General features: G+C 37.9%; 1 protein-coding gene across 6 annotated transcripts in view; it reads left to right on the forward strand.

Moving 5' to 3' along the window:
- Positions 1 to 19,608, forward strand: part of LOC139958594 (rap guanine nucleotide exchange factor 4-like) — a 260,592-nt gene that overhangs the window by 238,003 nt on the left and 2,981 nt on the right. For all 6 annotated transcript variants that reach the window (XM_071955764.1, XM_071955765.1, XM_071955760.1 and 3 more), the window contains 12 exons: positions 1,015 to 1,130; positions 6,018 to 6,179; positions 6,886 to 7,048; positions 9,029 to 9,169; positions 9,761 to 9,839; positions 10,238 to 10,387; positions 12,880 to 12,977; positions 14,099 to 14,224; positions 15,673 to 15,854; positions 16,143 to 16,233; positions 17,456 to 17,659; positions 19,301 to 19,410. In XM_071955764.1, coding sequence (XP_071811865.1) covers positions 1,015 to 1,130; positions 6,018 to 6,179; positions 6,886 to 7,048; positions 9,029 to 9,169; positions 9,761 to 9,839; positions 10,238 to 10,387; positions 12,880 to 12,977; positions 14,099 to 14,224; positions 15,673 to 15,854; positions 16,143 to 16,233; positions 17,456 to 17,659; positions 19,301 to 19,410 — 1,622 coding nt within the window. The remainder of the gene's footprint in view (positions 1 to 1,014; positions 1,131 to 6,017; positions 6,180 to 6,885; positions 7,049 to 9,028; positions 9,170 to 9,760; positions 9,840 to 10,237; positions 10,388 to 12,879; positions 12,978 to 14,098; positions 14,225 to 15,672; positions 15,855 to 16,142; positions 16,234 to 17,455; positions 17,660 to 19,300; positions 19,411 to 19,608) is intronic.

Here is a 19,608-nt window from a genome sequence, read left to right on the forward strand (position 1 = left end):
AAATTAACCGCACTTGATCGTCGCGGAGACCATGGTGATCAGTAAAGGAACAACATAAAGCTGAGCTTGTCAATCCACACTTAAGGAAACAATTTTCTTCTCACCCACAAACTTCAACTTCCTGTTAAATTGCTCTAATTTCCTGGCCATTCCGCCACATGACTGAATCCATCAGTTTATGAAACTAACGGTCCCAGTCTCTGATCAGTCTTAGCACCTGGCATATCAGCACACACTGTCTGTAATACTAGTCAAGCCAAAGCACAATCCGGTGGAAGTCCATCTTAATTAATTATTGCCATTGTTTGGTTTCTGAGTCCCTTTGTTTCAATGGGATGGTTGTACATTAACGGATTTACTTTTTATAATGACGTACTCTCGGAGAGCGTTGGCGATTCTAATAATGTGAGTGTTTTCTTAAAATAATTTACAGGCGAGGAAAAGATTGTTTTTTTTTTCAATGTGTTTGCAGAAATCATTAATATGCAGAGGAGGTTTAAATTCAACTGTCCGTGAGATATTAACGTCAATAATTTGTTCCCTTTTGTCAGTATGTGAAAAGCGGAGGTGCATGTGTTGTAAATTTCCTGTTTTAGATTTATTAGTTTCATGTGCGATATTTCTTGTATAAAATTGTCAAGATATTTGAAGGATGAGATCGTCTGGACCGAAGAATCAAGTGAAACAGAGCGTTGCAATGAGCATAATAATCGACGAGACAAAAATGAAGAATTTTTACGCTTGGGAATATAACAAAGTCTGTAAGATTCATTTGAATCATCCTTCGGTTATTAAAGTGGTACGTTAGTGTCGAGCAATGTTAACCAAGTGACACATTTGTGTGACTGTTCTTGTTGTTTGAAAAAAAAATCAGAATAATTTTCAAAGCAAAAGGGAAAAAAATACGCTTTGTGTACCCTAAGGAAGATAATTATAAACAAGCAAACGACTGTTTGTTCCATTGTCATTTTCCAGACACGGTTTTAGTAAACCTTGTTTTTTGTTCTTCTACAGAATGTTGAAGCCAATACAGTGCGGTTAAAGGAACACGGCAAGGATGTACTAGTGCTACAGACGGTTCTCTTTGACAAACGGACAAATTCACCAACAGGAAACAGCAAAGTTCAAAGGTAAAGAATATGTTTGTTTATTGTTCCTGTTTATAGTACTCTTTTTTTTTGCATTTTGTCGGCAAATTTTACCAAGCAACACAACACTCAGTCGGAAACTAGAACTGCATTTGCCTGTAAATACGCAAATATTGTAGTGCGCGCGTTGAGTGCTTGCAGTATTAGGAAGAACTGTTTGGTTGTTCATGGTGTTATTTTTTGGGCAGACAACATGCCAGGGAGTACAGTCATGTAGGTACCAACAAAGTGAGGGCACTTGTGACAGCCGTGACAGGCTCAGAATAAGTTGTCTACGCAGCTAGCCCCTGAAACTGAAAATGTACAGAGACTTATGTGGAACTTGAAGTTTCAACGCCCAGTCATGTAGGTATCGTTCACTTGGCCAATAATGCCGATATTGTAGCGCGCACGTTTTTACCATGCATAACAGATTTGCAAAGACGAATGGTGTGTGTACAAAATGTCATGCAAGGGTGCTGTGATGTTCATATGAGTGTAAAAAAGCATGTTTTGGTCGAGATCATTAGAATGTATGAAACAATGGAGTAGCGTTTAACATGTAGGCCCTGCACTGAGGAGCCAACATCATTAATTTAGCCTTAAAGGAGCATTGCATAGATTAAGCATATTTTAAGGCCGAATATTCTGAAAATAGGTGCATTCTATAGAAAATATTTACCAGCTCTCAAATTCCTTGTTTTCATTTGGACCAAAATATATCAAGACTAAAATTCTACCAAAAGTCGTCCTTTTATTTGTATTTATTATTAGAAAGAAATAAATATGAAAAAGTTTGAATATTTATGTCAAATTCTGTCTTCTTGAGGAGGTCATTAGAGAATTTTTAGTGTATTGTTTTATCAGGTTAAAAATATAGGTAATTCCAATCTACTATAAACAAACCAAGACCTATCTATTTCCTATTTCAAAATCAACCCTTTTGTCAATTTTGTCAACTTTTGAACAAACTTGTGAAAGTACAATGGCACCTATATTGGTTTGACGTTATTAATCCTATTCTCTCCTAATTAAGTTGTAAATTCCGTCAGTATTTTAAATTATTTTAGCTGTTTTTAGCTAATTATTTTAACTATAATTTTAGGTTTATAGTCTGGCTGATGTGGGTAGGAAAGTGGTCAGTTATTAATTACCATGGTGACCCTGACCACCCCCCACCTCTCCCTATCATCACTACTCATTGATTACTTATCCAGATTATGGTCAGATTGGTCTAGACTTGACAATCGGTCTTTCATATTAGGCTGGTTTGAACACGACAGAAACAGATTTAACACCCCACCACTCAATTCCTCAGTTATGGATCTGAAAGAGCGAGAGAGACAGAACAAAGGAAGAAACAAAGAAAGAAAGAAAAACTAGATCAAAAGAGATAAACTAGATTAAAAAACTGACAGCTGGTCATATGTATATTTATGTTACTATATTGTTATCAGCTAAATATTAAAGGCTATATAGTAGCTGAATGAGGCCACAAGCAAAAAATTTATCCCTATTCTTGCGAATGAGCCAAATTTCTCAAATCATTAGCTCTAGACAAATTATCGGAAGTATGTTTTAGGAGTGGGGGAGGTAAGGGGTAGGGGGAAGGGTGTCACCAGCTGTGTAAGTCATTGACATTTGTGACAGGAAAATTAATACAAGAACAAAGTACTACAGTATGTATGCACTGCCAGTCTTAATGTATGTGGTACTACCCATGCAATGTATTGTAGGCCACTGTTACACTCATAACATCCAGTCAGCAGGTGGGGGACAAGGAGGCGGACAAGGAGGGGGGAAAGGAGGGGGACAAGGAGCTATGTAATGGTTGCAGTTCATTGAAACAGAAATGAAATTATCATGGAATAATTTTCAAAGTTTGTGTAACAGTTTTGAAGTCTCTACTTTGTCTCAACTTTGTCTCACGTATTAACACACTATTTTTACTGTGCACAAAAACTGATATGCATCATTGCACTCACACAGCAATTTGCCCATTTTGCATAGCACAAATAATTCCCTGATTGTGGTAATTAAAGCTAACGTATTATCCGAGCAAGAAAGCCCAGTCCTATCTTTGATCGATTGCAGTTCATAAGAGATTGCTTGGTTGAAAACCATTTGTTTTATATTAAACTTGTGGTACGTTTTTTGCACAAGATTTTATTCAAGGAGTTTTTTGAACTGATTGAAATCTAGTCATTCATAGGGATATTGGATTCCGAGAAATGATAAATAAGAAGTTTTCTACTTTTGATCTCATTAGTGGTTTGTGTCAGAGCCACCTATCATTGGTTTTAGCATGATTTCTTCTGCATCTCTTATTTGCCAACATCGTGGCGCCGAAATAATTTCTAGTTGCCATAGTTACTCACGTAACGTTTGTGACAAACAGGCAGTAATTGGGACTCTACCGATGTTACCTCCTTTCGGAATCATTCGAACAAACACCTCTGGGAGAGAATCAGACAGAAAAGGAAAGTATTATTAATCACCTCGTCGGTGAATGAAAATGCCCCCGTCTTCCCCCGGCGTAAAGTTTGACGCAAATTTTTTGCAGGAATCCGTGAAAATATCTGCCGGTCGGCAGAAAAGACGCAAGTAGGTTAAGAAAGTGTGGGATGGTTGGTAATGTATTTAATAGGTAAGTTAGAGCCTTACAGGGTAGCTTTTATTAAGGGACACCTCGGTCACAGATAAAGATGGAGAGGAAGAAGGGAGGCCTGTCTGAACTGAGAGCATGAATACTCAGGGAGAATTTGCAGTAAAAATAGAGACTGTAACTGTTAGTTTTGCAAAAATGATAGCATTGAAAGCCAGGCGAATTCAGCTAAAATAGTTCCCATTTTGATTCAATGCCTGAGGAAACAGAAATGATGGCATGTGAGGGTGTGTGTATGTGTGATGCCTTGGGTTGTAAACTAAACACTATATACAAACTTACAACAGTACATGTTCGTAACAATGTAATGTATTATGGTCGAACTTCAAACTTTGCTCTGTGGTTCAGCCACTGTCTTGAGTACAAGAATCCTGTTTGTTTTTGTGGAGGTTGAAGGTCATGTGGAGGTCAACGGATGTGAAAGTATATTGTATTGTACACATATTGTGATATATGTCTTTAAAGCTACCGTATTTGATTACACAATCTATGTAGTACTTTTCATTATATCTTGACTCAAAACTCATGTTTTATTTCAAGTATTTATTAAAGTTGATGTAAAACATGTTAAACTTTTCATATTTGCGCTTTGCATACACGTGATTACTGTCAATCCAGCATAAAATGGTGCCCGTCCTTGCGAACAATTTCTTTGAGAATAGAATCAAATTAATTAGTCACCTGCTCATGAACTTCCCACTTGGTAGAAAATTCTAGTAGCACATCTTAGTTTGTTCAACGGCACACATCGTTTTGAGTCAACTTTTTTTTTCCGTGGGCAGTGAAATTTTTGACCGAATGCCAAATGCTGCTTTAATTTAATATACATTATTAGTTTTACACTTTAGCGATCTTGGGAGATTGTTTTGGCCGTGATTTTTTTTTTTATTGTTTCGAAATGTTCCCAAAGATCAATATTAAAAGTCTGTTCGGCGCCATGGTATGAAATACCAGGATGTTGCAGCTTATAAGCCATGCAACTCTTACAATAGTCAAAATGCAGGCTCATGTATTGAACATACAGTACCGGAGCGATCGCCACGGTTACTCTCTGCTCCCTACCAACAGATCATCTTGAAATGTTGAAAAGAATCAAAACAAAATTGATGAAGTCTGTAATTTTAGTCCATCTTTTTAATGGAATTAACAACTGTTTCATTCTCAAAAGTAAATCTGCTTAATTCTGTGCTCAAAGAGAACTGGGATTGTTTTCAACTCAATCCCGCAGGCTCGATTCACCGTTCCTTTCCTGATAGGAAATATCAACTGGTCTTTACTCATGACCTTTGTTTTAATTAAGCAGACCTAATTAAAAACATAGTCGATAATTGGTCGAAGACGGAAATGGATGCTGCACAGTCCTTAAAGGACTTCATCCTGCATCAATCCTATCCACCCACACTTTAATATACAAGTCGTTTAATACCGCACACGGTGCAAAATTAACGAGGGTTTCCCCTCCCCCCTCCACTGCAGTACTTGAAGGTTATCAGTGTTGTTCCAAACTTTTAACTCGTTACAATTTATTTTTTAAATTAATTTCCTAGGTTTTCGTTTTTTACCCACCGTGTCTTGGATGTAGAGTAACAAGTAACTTCTAAAAGACATTTCAGAGGGTCTCGCTTTAGGTGAGATCAATATTTTACTCTGGAAGGGGCAGTCGGCAACAGAACAAGAGTTACGGTCTTGGCAATATTTGTCACTGACCAAATTTTGGTCTTTCTAGGATATTTGTAGACAATACAGTTGACCTTTAAAAGTCTCATTAATATCTCTCAATTAGTAGTCAACAGAGTTTTGAAGTGTTGCCAGGTTGCAAAAGTAAACAGAAGGAGCAGTTTACATGTTTCTTGTAGGGTCTTTAAATAAGAGATCTAAAAAAGATCAATTATCGAGAAGTAAGGTTTTGGTACTTTTTTCTCAGCTCATGACTGGGGGCGGGGTGGGGGGGGAGGGGAGGGCTGAGGTGGCTTGAAAATCTCAGACTCAGTCTTTACACAGTTTTGTGCGTTATTGTGGTGTAGATTCATACAACTGGGGAGGGGAGAAGGAATGGAAGGGGAGTGGAGGGGGGGGAGTTAAAATCAAATATAGATTAATTTATCAGATCTATTCACGGAAGAATGGTCTTTCAAGTGGCATATAATATTTATTAATTTTAAGTAGTTCTTGGGGGGTTACCTTTTTGGTAATCTTTTTGTTTCCTTTTTTTTCTTATTACACAGATACTCTGTGATGGCTGGAGTTCCAGAGAAGATTCTGGAGTATTTGATGGAAACTCGAATCGAGGGGAATATGGACGAGGTCGACACGCTGCTGGAAGACTTTCTGCTGACTCACGTCATCTTCATGCCGATTCCAAAGCTCTGTAAATCATTGCTGAATCAATATCCTTTGCCAAGTATAATTCATGAAAGTAATAAGGAAATAATAAAGGATTGATCTTTTGATTATTTGAAAAAAAAAACATTTATTATTAAAATGAACTTGTTAAGGAAGGAATGTAAAACAGTTAATAGGAATAATTGTTCCACCATCTTACCTCAATTCTGAAAACAACTGATGTAATGTTAAACAAATAGAGGCAAACAGTGGCATCCAAACTGGTTGAAACAGGAATATTTCTTTCAAATGACGTATTATGATTGCATATGGTAAACATCCCTTGCCACGTTTTCAGCAGCTACGAATTCAAGGATCGGCCCTTTGTTGGGGAACCAGGAAGAGAATATGCTTTTCTAACTTGACAAAAGGTGCAGAGCTTCAGCTCCCCCCCCCCCATTACCCATCCCACTCACCCCACCTCATTATCCTCATCTGCCTCACCCTCCACATAATCACCCAACCCCTGCTCTCTGACACACTTACCATTAGTACATATTTTGCACAAAGTGTAATCATTCTTTGTTGTAAAATGATTAAATAAAGGAATTATTCTCAAGACGGACAAGGACCAACCACTGCCCCCATTTGCACCATTCTATGGGTATATTCATAATGAGTAATTATTATGCAGGGAATACCTTCTAGTTAAACCATGACAAACTAAGATGTCTGGTCTGTGCGATTAATTTTCCTTAATGATGGGTGCACCTATCATTCTGAGTGCCTTTCAAGTTCAACACCAAACAGCATGGACGCCGACGACGAGTTTGTCTTCGCCAAGAAGAAGAAAGTGGCCTCGTTTGTCGATTTCTGGAGCGTCGTAGCTAACACCAGTTTCAGCGAAAGCACAGCCGTTAGAGATTTATTGGAGGTAGCCCGCTTTTTCATTCTTAAATTTTATACTTTTTTTTTTTTTAATAATCCTTCGGAAATGATACTCTGGCAAAAAATGTCAATTTTGCCAAATGGCAAAAAGTGTCAATTTTACCAAACAGTGAAGCATACTTTAATCAGCACAGGTTAGCTGTTATCACCATATATACTTAACACAATTTGAAATCGTTTAGAGGAATAGCTAGTTAAGTTTGCAAGGTGGGTCCATTTTCCCACCTAAAGATTGAGTCAGAAGACATACCAATTAACTTTCCTCTGACTCAAGTCAAGTTGACTCATTGTATTTCTCGCTGTGAAGAAGATAAAAACAAATTGGTTTGAGTCAGTTCGACTCTGAGAGGATAGCTAATCGTACACATGTCCCAACACTAGGGATTATACGTTAAGCCCGAAAGGCTTTAACATTAGAGTTTTTTTGGCTACCAATGTGGAGGTGAATTACTGTATGGTGACTTACAATGCGGTTCCTTTAAAGGTAGTCAGTATATAGGCCCCAAATTATCGCACACTATATGATTGCTAGAAGTTTACAAAACGTACTTTCCTGGACGTCTTTACTCTCTAAATTGTTCTCAGACATTTTTAAGGAACGCACAATATGACTGAATGTCCCAGTGAGGAAAATTTCATCGAAAGTTGTAATAAAAGCAGTTTCAGAATTTTGACCAAATGTGACCCATATTTAAATATCTAACATATTTGGGGGCAATACAGCACACCTTGAAAACACTTGAAAACTAAATATACCACCGTTATTAACACAAGACCTGTTTAAAGTTGCTTTGTTTTACTATTGTGTCACACTTTTTGTTCCTAAATCTAGAGATGGATGTTTGAATGTGGTTTATTCTTGCCTGAGAAACCCTTAGCAACAACAGGATGTTGACCAGACTGGTTTGATCAGTGATCTCTTTGGGGGATTTCCCCTGGCACTTGTTATTGATATACCTTTTGAATGAATTCTGCTTAGAAAATGAATATTTTAATGCACTCTCACACTTCATCCAATTCTGTTTCATATGTATAATATAATATTGATACTTGCTCAGATGATTTCTTGATCATTGACAAAACATAATAATTTTCAACTTACTCTGCCATGATGATTTTTACCAGATTTTTCCAAAAGTTAAAAAGTTTGTATTTTTCAGTTAAAACATGATTCATAGACCTTTTAGTATGAACGATTCAACTCTGTGTTAACATTAAGAACCAGACCTAAACATGGCAGCTTATGTCACAGTTACCTTTTGAATTTATTTTCATTTCCTGAGACCCAAAGCAGAAGGACAAATAAATACTCATATGTAATGTGCATCAACCATGACTTTGACAGCATCCAAAAGTTATCCTTAACTTTGTTCCCTCATTTCAAATATTCAGGAAGACCCCGTGATTTACATGCACCAACACGATAATCTTCTGACTAAAACGCCTACATGAGACTAGCTAGATTCAGTAGCAGCTATTATAAAGGACTGGCATTTCCCATAGCAAACTTCCCTCCTTATTACAAATAAATAACACCTACGATTAATTCTCCCCCTCATGTTTTCCTTTTGTGATACATAGTCAGACATTTCAAGGGATGTATGCATACTCTAACTCTGTAGAAAATGCATTTAAATGACCCCAAAACTTCTTTTCTTGTAAATTTTTCTTGTACTACTTGCCCATTATGAGTGTAGCATATATGTACTGTCACTGACATGTTTCTTTGTATTAGACAAGGAATGAAAGTGAAAACTTCTCTAGTTAATTTTACACTTGAATGAGGCTGTACTTCTAGCTGTATCTAGTCCTTTCTCCTCTGAGACTAATCTTTAGAACAGAGGTTCAGTTCGTGTTTGTATCGTGGTGAAGACGATGTGGGTTTGCTTTGTCGACTGGCTCATTCAAGTTGAAATATTAATTAATCTTTTGTCTCTCTCCCCCCCCCCCCCTCCTCCCTCGAAAGACTTTAACCCTGGATGCCCAGGAGGACACGAGAACAAAGCCCGAGCTACAAGAGAGTCTCACAAAGATACAGAGATTAGTCGAGAGGATGAGAAGAGATGAGGAGTGTAAACAGAGGCATACCTGGGAGGTCCAGAAGCAGGTACAAGAAAGAGAGGGAGAGAAAAGGAGATTGGGGTGAGGTGGGGTGGGGGGGGTAGGGGGATTGTGGGACATGTGGGGAAAGGAATGTGTGTAAAAGCATCCAAGTGAGGGAAACAAAAGGTGTTTTCCAGAATTGCAATGAGTTTGACCCCGAATTGTTATTACTTGTACAGAAGAGACTCGATTATTGATTGATGCTGTGAACCGGACAGGGAATGCTGGCTAATATCCAAGTTAAATGTTATGGGTTAATGGCACCTAATAAAGCCATGGAAAAAGGGGGGGGTTAGGAGAGTGGTAGGGCAGAAACTGATTAAGGACAAAGGCCAGTTTATAATCATTACAGCCAGCTTGTGTTGATATGAAGGAGGCCTTGTGGATGGGTTAGGAAGGGTGATTTATGGGGGTAATTTGGAAGGTGAGGGGAGGGTGAAGGTGGAATGCTAATGATGTGGCTGCTTTGGTATTAGGTTAATACTATTTGTTGATTTGGTGTCACATGAGAGTGATTCAAACTTTTTCATTTTTTTTTAATGATTATCATGTTATTATGATTAATATGTGATTCTGATTATTGTCTTTGTTTTAGGGTCTTAGCGAGTTCAGACGACCTTCATCCGATGCCTCTGGTAGCAAGCAAAGGGCACCCATAAGAATCCACGACGAAGGTAACATCATCACAAAGCTAGTTACAGTATCACAGTCAGATGTGAAAACAGTTTGAGAATATTAAAAACGAATATTCTGGTAGATATTTGGGGAGGACAAAATTAAACTAGAGCCAAAGTGCCAGAAACCACCCTATCTCAATCCTTGTTCCTAACAGCAGATACAGATCTGTGACAGTAACTGCAACAGATGGGGGGGGGGGTGGGGGGGTGTATTAAGACTGATGCTATGACTTCTTTCTTTGTTCATTGTGAAGTGTTTATTAATTATTCTTTCAGTATTTAAAATCTTCATGATCATTTCTTAACATGTAATTTTTATGTCTCTCTCCTTCCTTTTGAAATCCTCTGGAGATAAATTTAGTGATGGTGAGATGATTTTTCCTTTCTTCTTACAGCTATCTTTAGGGTATTCTGTGCCGACCACACTTACACCACATTACGGACATCTGTCATCACCACGGTGAAGCAGATCATCAATTCAGTCTCAGAGAAAATGTGCCTTGGAGGACACGACCTGGTGCTCTGTGAGGTCAAGTCATGTGGAGGTAAAAAACTTACAGAGGTCATATTTAAATACTATTCAGGGTTTTGGCTTTGATCTTGTGTTGCTCCAACATTGGTGAATTTCAAATGTTGGTGGTATGGCATGGGATGTGGGCAAAAGGTGAAGGCATGTTGTAGCGGTTGGAGTGTCTGCCCCACAATCAGTAGGTTTCCGGTTCAAAACCTCACCAGGGATTTGATCGCTTCATCAATTGAAAATTTGCTGCTTTGCAGTGTTGTTGCAAAACACAATAACATGACAGTACTCCTTTCAAATTGTCACACCTTAGAGGTATAAATGACTCTGCACATGTTAAACAACAAACACAACTAGCCTTTATCCAATAACAGGCAACATAGTGAAGAAAATTGAGGCATTATGGCACACTATTAGACTTCATCCTTGATTTTGTGTACTGTGTGCATTCAATCAAAAGTCCAATTTGTTCCTCAAATTTCAAACTGATATTATTAAGGTAAAAAGTGAAAGGAATTAGTCTTAATAATTAATTATTATATGGTATTGTTATTGCTGTGGTCACACACCCATGGATGCTCCATTATATTTATTTCTGTTTTTTTATTTCTGTTTTTTTCTGGGTATTACTTTGAAATTGAACTATAAATTAAGGATCTGACCACAACTGCCCATCCTCTTCTGCTATGTAGTTATAGGTGAAAAAAGGCTAGACACAGATGACATTGTCTGAAATATCAGGTCAAGGTTGCAGGTTTGTAGATAATTACTCTAAACTCATCCTAATTAATGGCACATAGGGGGTTGTTGAGGGTGGGTGGCCTGGGGTACAGCTGCAGGCAAGAAACCTTGACCTATATTGTAGGACTTACAAACTTAACCCTACAGTATAGGCTATTAATCAGTACCAGATTGATAAAGATTAAATCTGTTACTAATATGAAGTGAAGTTAAGCATAGTGCTCTTTTTTTTGTAGCAATATAATGCCTTTTCTTGGGAGGGGTGGGGGTAGGCGAGAGGGTGGATTACCTTGCTGAGTGCATAAATAACCTATGTACACTGTAGGCATGTGTTCTAAGAACAGTGTTAGGCAGAGCAGACTTGCCTTCAACTTAGTATTCCATTTTGTATTTGAACCAATTGAAACAACATTTTTATCATATTTGTGGTCGCATTCATAGAGACACAAATAAATCAGTGAGCAAAATTTGGATGTTAATACCATCAATGAACTTACATCAGTTTGATATTTCCATGGTCTATTTTCTGCAGCCACTAGCATTATATTAAGTTTTACTTTTTAATCATTTTTTTTAAAAGTAAATTATGTATCTTTTCTTAGAGAAAAAGTAGTATTTAGTAAACTATGGATTCTTCTTCTTCTTGAACAATCAAAGTATTTTAACCACAATTATATCTGTAAACTTTCAACCTTCAAGAAACAAACCATTTATTCCATTCTTGAAGGATTTGAGGACTTTATCGAGCATATAAACTCAATAATAACAAAGTGCGATTCTACTTTATAAACCCCCCCCCCCCCCCCACTCAAACATTTTACCTAATTTTTAATCTCTTGGTGATATCCAGAGACCAGCAGGTCACAGAAATACAATACTCATATTTTTTTGGGCAAGAGTACTTTAAATATTGGTTAGAAAGGTACTGTAAACACTTAAATTTACTTCTTCTTAGCCAATAACTTTTTTGCTCTGTCTAATTTTTATATAAAATCTCAGTCATTTTCTTGTTGTTGTTTCACTTCATACACTTAAGTAATGTTTTGTAATAACCATCTCTCCTCTCTCCGATTCACTTCTCCAACTGTTTGTATTAACCAGTAACTTTGCAAATGTATGCCTCTGCTTTGTGTGTATCAGAATCCCCTGCGGGCGTTTCTTATAATCTGTCACGCAGGACGCACCGATGCTTTGTAAAAGTTGCTTTTAACCACCCAAATTTAGTCCTAATTTGTCAACATCCATTTTAACATGAACACACACACACACACAGTTTGATCTGTGTCCTCGTTTGACCCGAATATTTAAAGTAACCCCCTAAAGGCATCCATGTTCTAATTTTACGGTAGTCTTAGAGATAGATCACTGATATTTAAAAGGCTATAGTTCGAGGTTGACCTCCCATGAACTCTTCTTGCCAAGTGGCTTTGAGGTTAGGCTGGCCTTAATTTTATCGTCTAGCAGGAAAAGCTGGTTAACTGCATGACAAGACAGTGAACCCTGCTGGTTTTAATGTTTACTTGGAGATTGAATGTTTAATTTAATGTTGATGTATAGTTTGAAACAGCTGGTCACAGTCTCATAACAGTGTTACCATGCCGACCAGTTTTTAATACTTTCACTGGAATGATAATCAGACAATATCTGTTTTGATTTATTGATTGTGTTATTGTCTCACATTTCTTGTGTTTATAAGAGAGAGTTACATTTAGATCAGACGATATCTGTTTTGATGTGGTCATCGTATAATTTATCTCTCTTTTCTTTTGTTTTTAGAGAGAGTTACATATAGATCAGACGATATCTGTATCACATCAAGGTTAAGCTGCAACGGGCAGATCTTCATCTCACCCAGGGAACACCTTGATGCCTTGGTCAGTATCAAAAAGAAATTATTTTTGAAATAATTAAATTTGCAGATTTGTTTATTATCTGCTATTAGGAACGATTTCATGATCTAAATTTAGCTAGGTATGACATATAAACCCCAAAATTATTTACAGAGCTGTATTAAAATATTACATCACACTCGAAGCATTTTAGGGGATGATTTGGAATAACATGATATACTGTACTCCTAGTTTTGAAAGGACATCGTTCGTTGGTTTGGTTGCAATATCATTTTTTATTTTACTAGTGTTTGAGATGGGTTTTAATATTAATAATTATTAATAAATAATAAATTAATAATTTACTATAAATGATGAAAACAGCAGCCAGCGCTTAAAAAAATATCCCTTAAGCAGAGTGTTTTAGTTGTTGTTGTTAAGATTTTGTATATTACATAGTAATAGTAACATGATATTTTTCATTAGTTGAAGCTAGTCTAGTTTTTTCGTTTTTATTTTAAAACTTGCAGGGAAAGAGTCAACCTATTAAAATTTTGTTTTTACACATGTCATTTATACAAGCATGATCTCTGTCATGTTGCCATCTATCAAACTCAACTGTCAACTACCTTCAAAACTGCTTTACTGTAAAATTAGTTCCTATCTTTTTGTAATGTACTAAAGCACAGATGTCCAGTGGCGGAGCATCCATACAGTCACGGGGGGGGGCGGATACCCCCCTGACGGACTCAAATGGACTGCTGGCGCCCTTTTCAGCTCTTTACCACTTTTTACTTATTCGCGATTATTGACTTTTTTATTGTGGTCTCATCTACCTATTGACATTTGTCACATTTTGTTGGTGTAATTTTCTGACACCTATTTATTCTTCATTTATCTGCAATTTAGCAAGGCCCGGAAAGGGTCATTTCCGGCTGTCTAGGGAGTATCTTTAGTCAAAAAAGTTCTGTACGCCCCGCGCCAACCTGTGGTGGCGCTCCGCTTAGATAGTATCAAAGCGCCCCTACAGACCATTCTCGCCTCCCCTGACCAATACCCCTAGCTCTGCCACTGCAGATGTCCACCCTCTTTCCCCTTCCATGCCATCCACCCCATTTTTTTCCATTTTGATTATAAATTAATTTTCCATATTTCCACCCTCACAGACACCCCTTCCTTCCCAGGATGGTCCAGAGGATGGGACCATGGCCATTCTGGAGACCATGGATTCCAGAGAATTTGCTCAACAACTCACCCTGTATGACTTCGAACTCTTCAAATGTATTCATGAGGTAAATTTTTGTTACTTCCAGATCTAGCATTCATCTAAGGCACTGAGCCAAGAAAGTAGGATGCTGGGGGTGGGGGGGGGGAGGGGGAGGGGCATCCTGCAGCCAGGCTGCAAAGGACATCTGTATATGAGGAATGGTGCATTTTTTGAGGTCTACATACAAGTTTGTGTTCATAACTAGTTTTAATATTTTGTTTGGGATAGAAAAAGACAGAAGGTTGTACGCCCTCCCCCATCCCACAGACACCCCCCCCCCCCACCCTCTCAATCCATACCTGTAGTGATAATACATACATTCCACGGTTGCAAGCCCCATCTAAGGGACAGAAAAACTGACATCGCACTATGGGACAACCAATCATCGTGAAACTACTTCTTCCATGAGATGTAGTCACAGCATCTTCCTGTCATCACCAGTCCCAACCGCCCACCCCACCCACCTCACTGTTAACCTTACTTATTATTCTCTTTCAGTGTCTTAATTATTCGTCAATCATCACCTCTAATGAGTTAGGTCTTATTCTTGTCTCAAGTTTGTAGTTGGTACAGTGTTATATTCGTTTCCTAGGAAATGCTTTTCATTTGTGATTACAGTGAGGGCAGGTGGTATCTCCTAGGAAGTGCTTTTCATTTGTAATTGTAATGAGGGCAGGTGTCATCTCCAAGGAAGTGCTTTTCATTTGTAATTGTAATGAGGGCAGGTGGGTATCTCCAAGGAAGTGCTTTATTACTGTGTCAGGTCAAGATCCTCCCGCTGCCATTTATATATAACCCCCCCCCCAGGTGAGTTTGATGCCCCTTAGGTCGCGACCTTCGTAAACTACAGAAGGATGGCTGAGTTAATGTTTGGACTCAGTAATAAATGTGCAGAGACGAGGAGTATGTAGTCTGATGTTAATTGTCACGGTTGTATGCAGACTACATATAGATATTGTGCATATTTTGGTTGGACTTATGTAATAATTATATTAAAAACTAAATCAAGAAAAAAAATTGCAGTTAGAGATCCACCTGAAGTGTAAGGTTTAGTATTACCATCATATGCGATTTCACAATTGAAATATTTTACACAAAATAAGCCAGGTTTTCTACACAATGTGATTTAACATGTTTTGTACACAGCACCTTGCTTTACTTATTGTTTATTAATTTCTGATAAACAGTGCTTGAACCCTACAGTGTCTATTACATGGATGTATTGTAACCACTAAATTATCCCCTTCCCCCCTCCCACCCCCACCCCCCAACTACAAGTGTCTTGTAATAGCTCTATGTGACAACACCATTAACTTCCACATATTTATTTCAAACATCAAATCAGAATTTCTGACGTTTACGTCTATTGTTTTACGTCTATTGTTTTCCGACGTTTACGTCTATTGTTTTCCGACGTTTACATCTATGGTTTTTCCTCCGACTAACATTGTCTGTCCTCTCTTCTCTCAACAGTATGAGTTGATTTATTCCAACTTTGGTCGAAGTCTCTTTCCTGGTTGCATCACAGCCAATCTTGACCTTTTCATTAGACGGTTCAACGAAACTCAGTATTGGGTGGCCACAGAAATCCTCCTCACTGTCAACATACACAAGAGGGTACAATCAATCAAGAAATTTCTGAAAATTGCACTGTAGTAAGTAGAAATGTTTGGTTCATATTGCCATGGAGGGGAGGGGAGAGAGGGGGAGGGGAGGGGGAGCGAGATGGAGGATTTCATGATTAAACTATGAAATAAGTATTTATAATAATTGAACATCTAGAAGAGTATAATTTCTGAGCCTTTTCCACGATATTAGCAGAGTCATCGTCGTCTTCAAAGGTTTTCTTATCATTTGACTGTTTTATATTAAAATACTCTTGACATCGTCTAAAATACTGTAAGCACAAAATGATTAATCCAGACTTTTCTTTTACTCCACAGTTGTAAAGACCTTCAAAACATCAATGCCTTCTTTGCCATCATGATGGGAATTTGTAACACTGCAGTGTCAAGACTGGGGCAGACTTGGGAGGTAAGGGGTTATTGACCCACACAGGAGGAGTTGTAAATAGGGCTTTGACCGCTCCAGGCTTTTGCTTCATTTCTGCTCCCGTTTTCCTTTTTGACCCTCTCTTTCTGCCCGATAATTAAGTGACTTATTTCAAGTCTAAAACAAACAGGGATGTGTATTTTACAATGGTAGCAGTCAGCCTCATTCCAACTCCAATACAACAGGTATGTGTAATGTACAGTGGTAAGCGTCACCGTCAGTCCAACTCTAATACAAACAGGGATGTGTATTATACAGTGGTAAGTGTCACCGTCAGTCCAACTCTAATACAAACAGGTATGTGTATTGTACAATGGTATGAGTCACTCTCAGTCCAACTCCAATACAAACAGGGATGTGTATTATACAGTGGTAAGTGTCACCGTCAGTCCAACTCCAAGACAAACAGGGATGTGTATTGTACAGTGGTAGGAGTCACCCCCAGTCCAACTCCAATACAAACAGGGATGTGTATTGTACAGTGGTAGGAGTCACCCCCAGTCCAACTCTAATACAAACAGGGATGTGTATTGTACAGTGGTAGGAGTCACCCTCAGTCCAACTCCAATACAAACAGGGATGTGTATTGTACAATGGTATGAGTCACTCTCAGTCCAACTCCAATACAAACAGGGATGTGTATTGTACAGTGGTAAGCGTCACCGTCAGTCCAACTCTAATACAAACAGGTATGTGTATTGTACAGTGGTAAGCGTCACCGTCAGTCCAACTCTAATACAAACAGGGATGTGTATTGTACAATGGTATGAGTCACTCTCAGTCCAACTCCAATACAAACAGGGATGTGTATTGTACAGTGGTAAGCGTCACCGTCAGTCCAACTCTAATACAAACAGGTATGTGTATTGTACAATGGTATGAGTCACTCTCAGTCCAACTGCAATACAAACTGGGATGTGTATTGTACAATGGTATGAGTCACTCTCAGTCCAACTCCAATACAAACAGGGATGTGTATTGTACAGTGGTAAGCGTCACCGTCAGTCCAACTCTAATACAAACAGGTATGTGTATTGTACAATGGTATGAGTCACTCTCAGTCCAACTGCAATACAAACTGGGATGTGTATTGTACAATGGTATGAGTCACTCTCTGTCCAACTGCAATACAAACAGGTATGTGTATTGTATAATGGTATAAGTAACCCTCAGTCATTTTTTTTGTCTTATTTTTTATCTTCAGAAATTACCAGCAAAGTTTAAACGCCTTCATACTGAGTTAGAAGCACACATGGATCCAACCAGGAATCATCGCACGTATCGTCTCTGGGTCGCCAAGCTCTCGCCCCCGATGATCCCCTTCATGCCTCTTCTCCTCAAAGATTTGACCTTCATCCACGATGGAAACAAAAATTACTTTGATGGTTTGGTCAACTTTGAAAAGATGGTAGGTTGAAACAGACCGTTAAACGAAAGAGGCTTTAAGTTCTCCCCATCAGCTCTTCTCTACATTAAAAAGTTAAAAATATAATTCTTGGGTAAATTTAGTTTTATGATTGAAATTAAGGGATCAAGTTAATCCCATGTCTGTCTTTTGTTTGTTGTAGTCCCATTTTGGGCGGATCTTGTTGAGAGATGAAACATTTCGTACACCGTTTCCCTACACTGAGGATCAAAACCTAATATTCCTCAGAAAAGAAGTAATTGTGTTCTTTTATTAAAATTGATATAAACAACAGAGAACATCTGGAAGACAGTCAAACACCAGTTGTCGTTGACAAATTTGTAATGCAAAGTAAACCTGTCATCTGAGGCCATAAAAGTCTTATAATTTTCCCGTTGAGTTCAGTGTAACATCTGATTAACTGACCTAATGGTCTGTGTAAAAGACTGCATAGTCCAGCCACTTTCATTGATGAACCTCAGCTGTCTAAAGGGAAATTTCTTGAAAAACTGTGGTACAGAGAAATACATTCTGGATTGATAGTAGTGTGTTTTAACGGTGAACAATACATCAAAATTAATTGTGTGTCTAAATTTATCCTTTAACAATCAACTTCAGAGATCTTTCCTTATCATATTGAAACATCTTGTTCCAATCAACATCGGTATTTATATTAAATTTACAACAAGTCTGTAACAAGGGCCAAAAGCAAAATGCAAAAACAATGAATAGATATAGTACAGTTTACCTTCTGATGGTTTTATTACTTTAAAAGAAATGCCATGAAAGTCATTATATATATTACTCTCTGAGGAAATTTCCTCATGTCTATTGTAACCAGTCACAAGAAATTCAGGCCATCTTCCTGGTCATGAGGTCACCGAAATATTATTTTACTTCTTTGTTCGAAGCGCATTTCTGGTTACTGTGCCATGTTTATAGGACGTCACAGCTGTATCTGTAGGGTGCCAGGAAGTTGATTGCTGGGTTTCAAATGGTTGAGTAATTTGAAAAGTATGGATGTTAATTGGTACAGAGGGAGAAGCAGATTGTGAATCATCGTCATTTAGAATGATGATTTTTAATTGGTTTGGCAAATGGAAGATTATTCTTATGTTTATTAGTAGTGACAAGGCAAGTATACAGTTGTAACACTACCATAGTGACAGTCATAGGTTGTCAAGAGATATTCTGGAGTGGGATCGACTAATTTCCTCTTTACTATTCTGAAAGTAGTTCTTGTAAAATGTTTACATATCTATGACATGCTGAAGAACTCCCCCCCCTTTGAGTAATTAATCAATTAATAATTAAAAACCTTTGTGACTACCACCTACCTTTGAGAAAAATATAAAATGATATGACATTAAAGGCTTTAGTCATTGGAAAGGGGGTCTAGTAGACAAAATATGTGATGGGACAAACAAAAAAAAAGAGTTGGTCACTGGTCGTATTTGAACACTGATTTTTCCACCGATTCATGGGATAGGGTAATGATAGTAAACACTGCAGAATATGCCTGTTAATACCTATTATGATAAGGATTAACAATATTACTCAGTTGCCAACATTAGATTTTGTGTATGTGTGTGTACTTGGGGTTGGCTGTAATGAATTTCTCTACCTTCTTTGTCGTATCTTCAGCACCTCATCGCATCAAGCATACGAATGGTAAAGTTCTCCAGAAGTGAACCTTTCGCTACAGATACAACGACGCTAGTAAAAAATATACAGGAAATTAAACAGTATGTAAGGTGAGAATGTAAATCAAGTTGTGCTTATACCTTTTGACGGGGGAGAGGGGGGTGGAAGCTGGGGATGATGGTAATTCTCTGGTTTAAAGGGATGTTCTGGGGGCAGATATTATGACACTTTTAGTACATGGAAAAGAAAAATATTCCACACAGCTGAAACCCCCCAATCTCAGTATCAAGCCCTTATTAAACTCAAGG

Source organism: Apostichopus japonicus, chromosome 18 (assembly GCF_037975245.1).
Source record: "Apostichopus japonicus isolate 1M-3 chromosome 18, ASM3797524v1, whole genome shotgun sequence".
Classification (NCBI taxonomy): Eukaryota; Metazoa; Echinodermata; class Holothuroidea; order Aspidochirotida; family Stichopodidae; genus Apostichopus; species Apostichopus japonicus.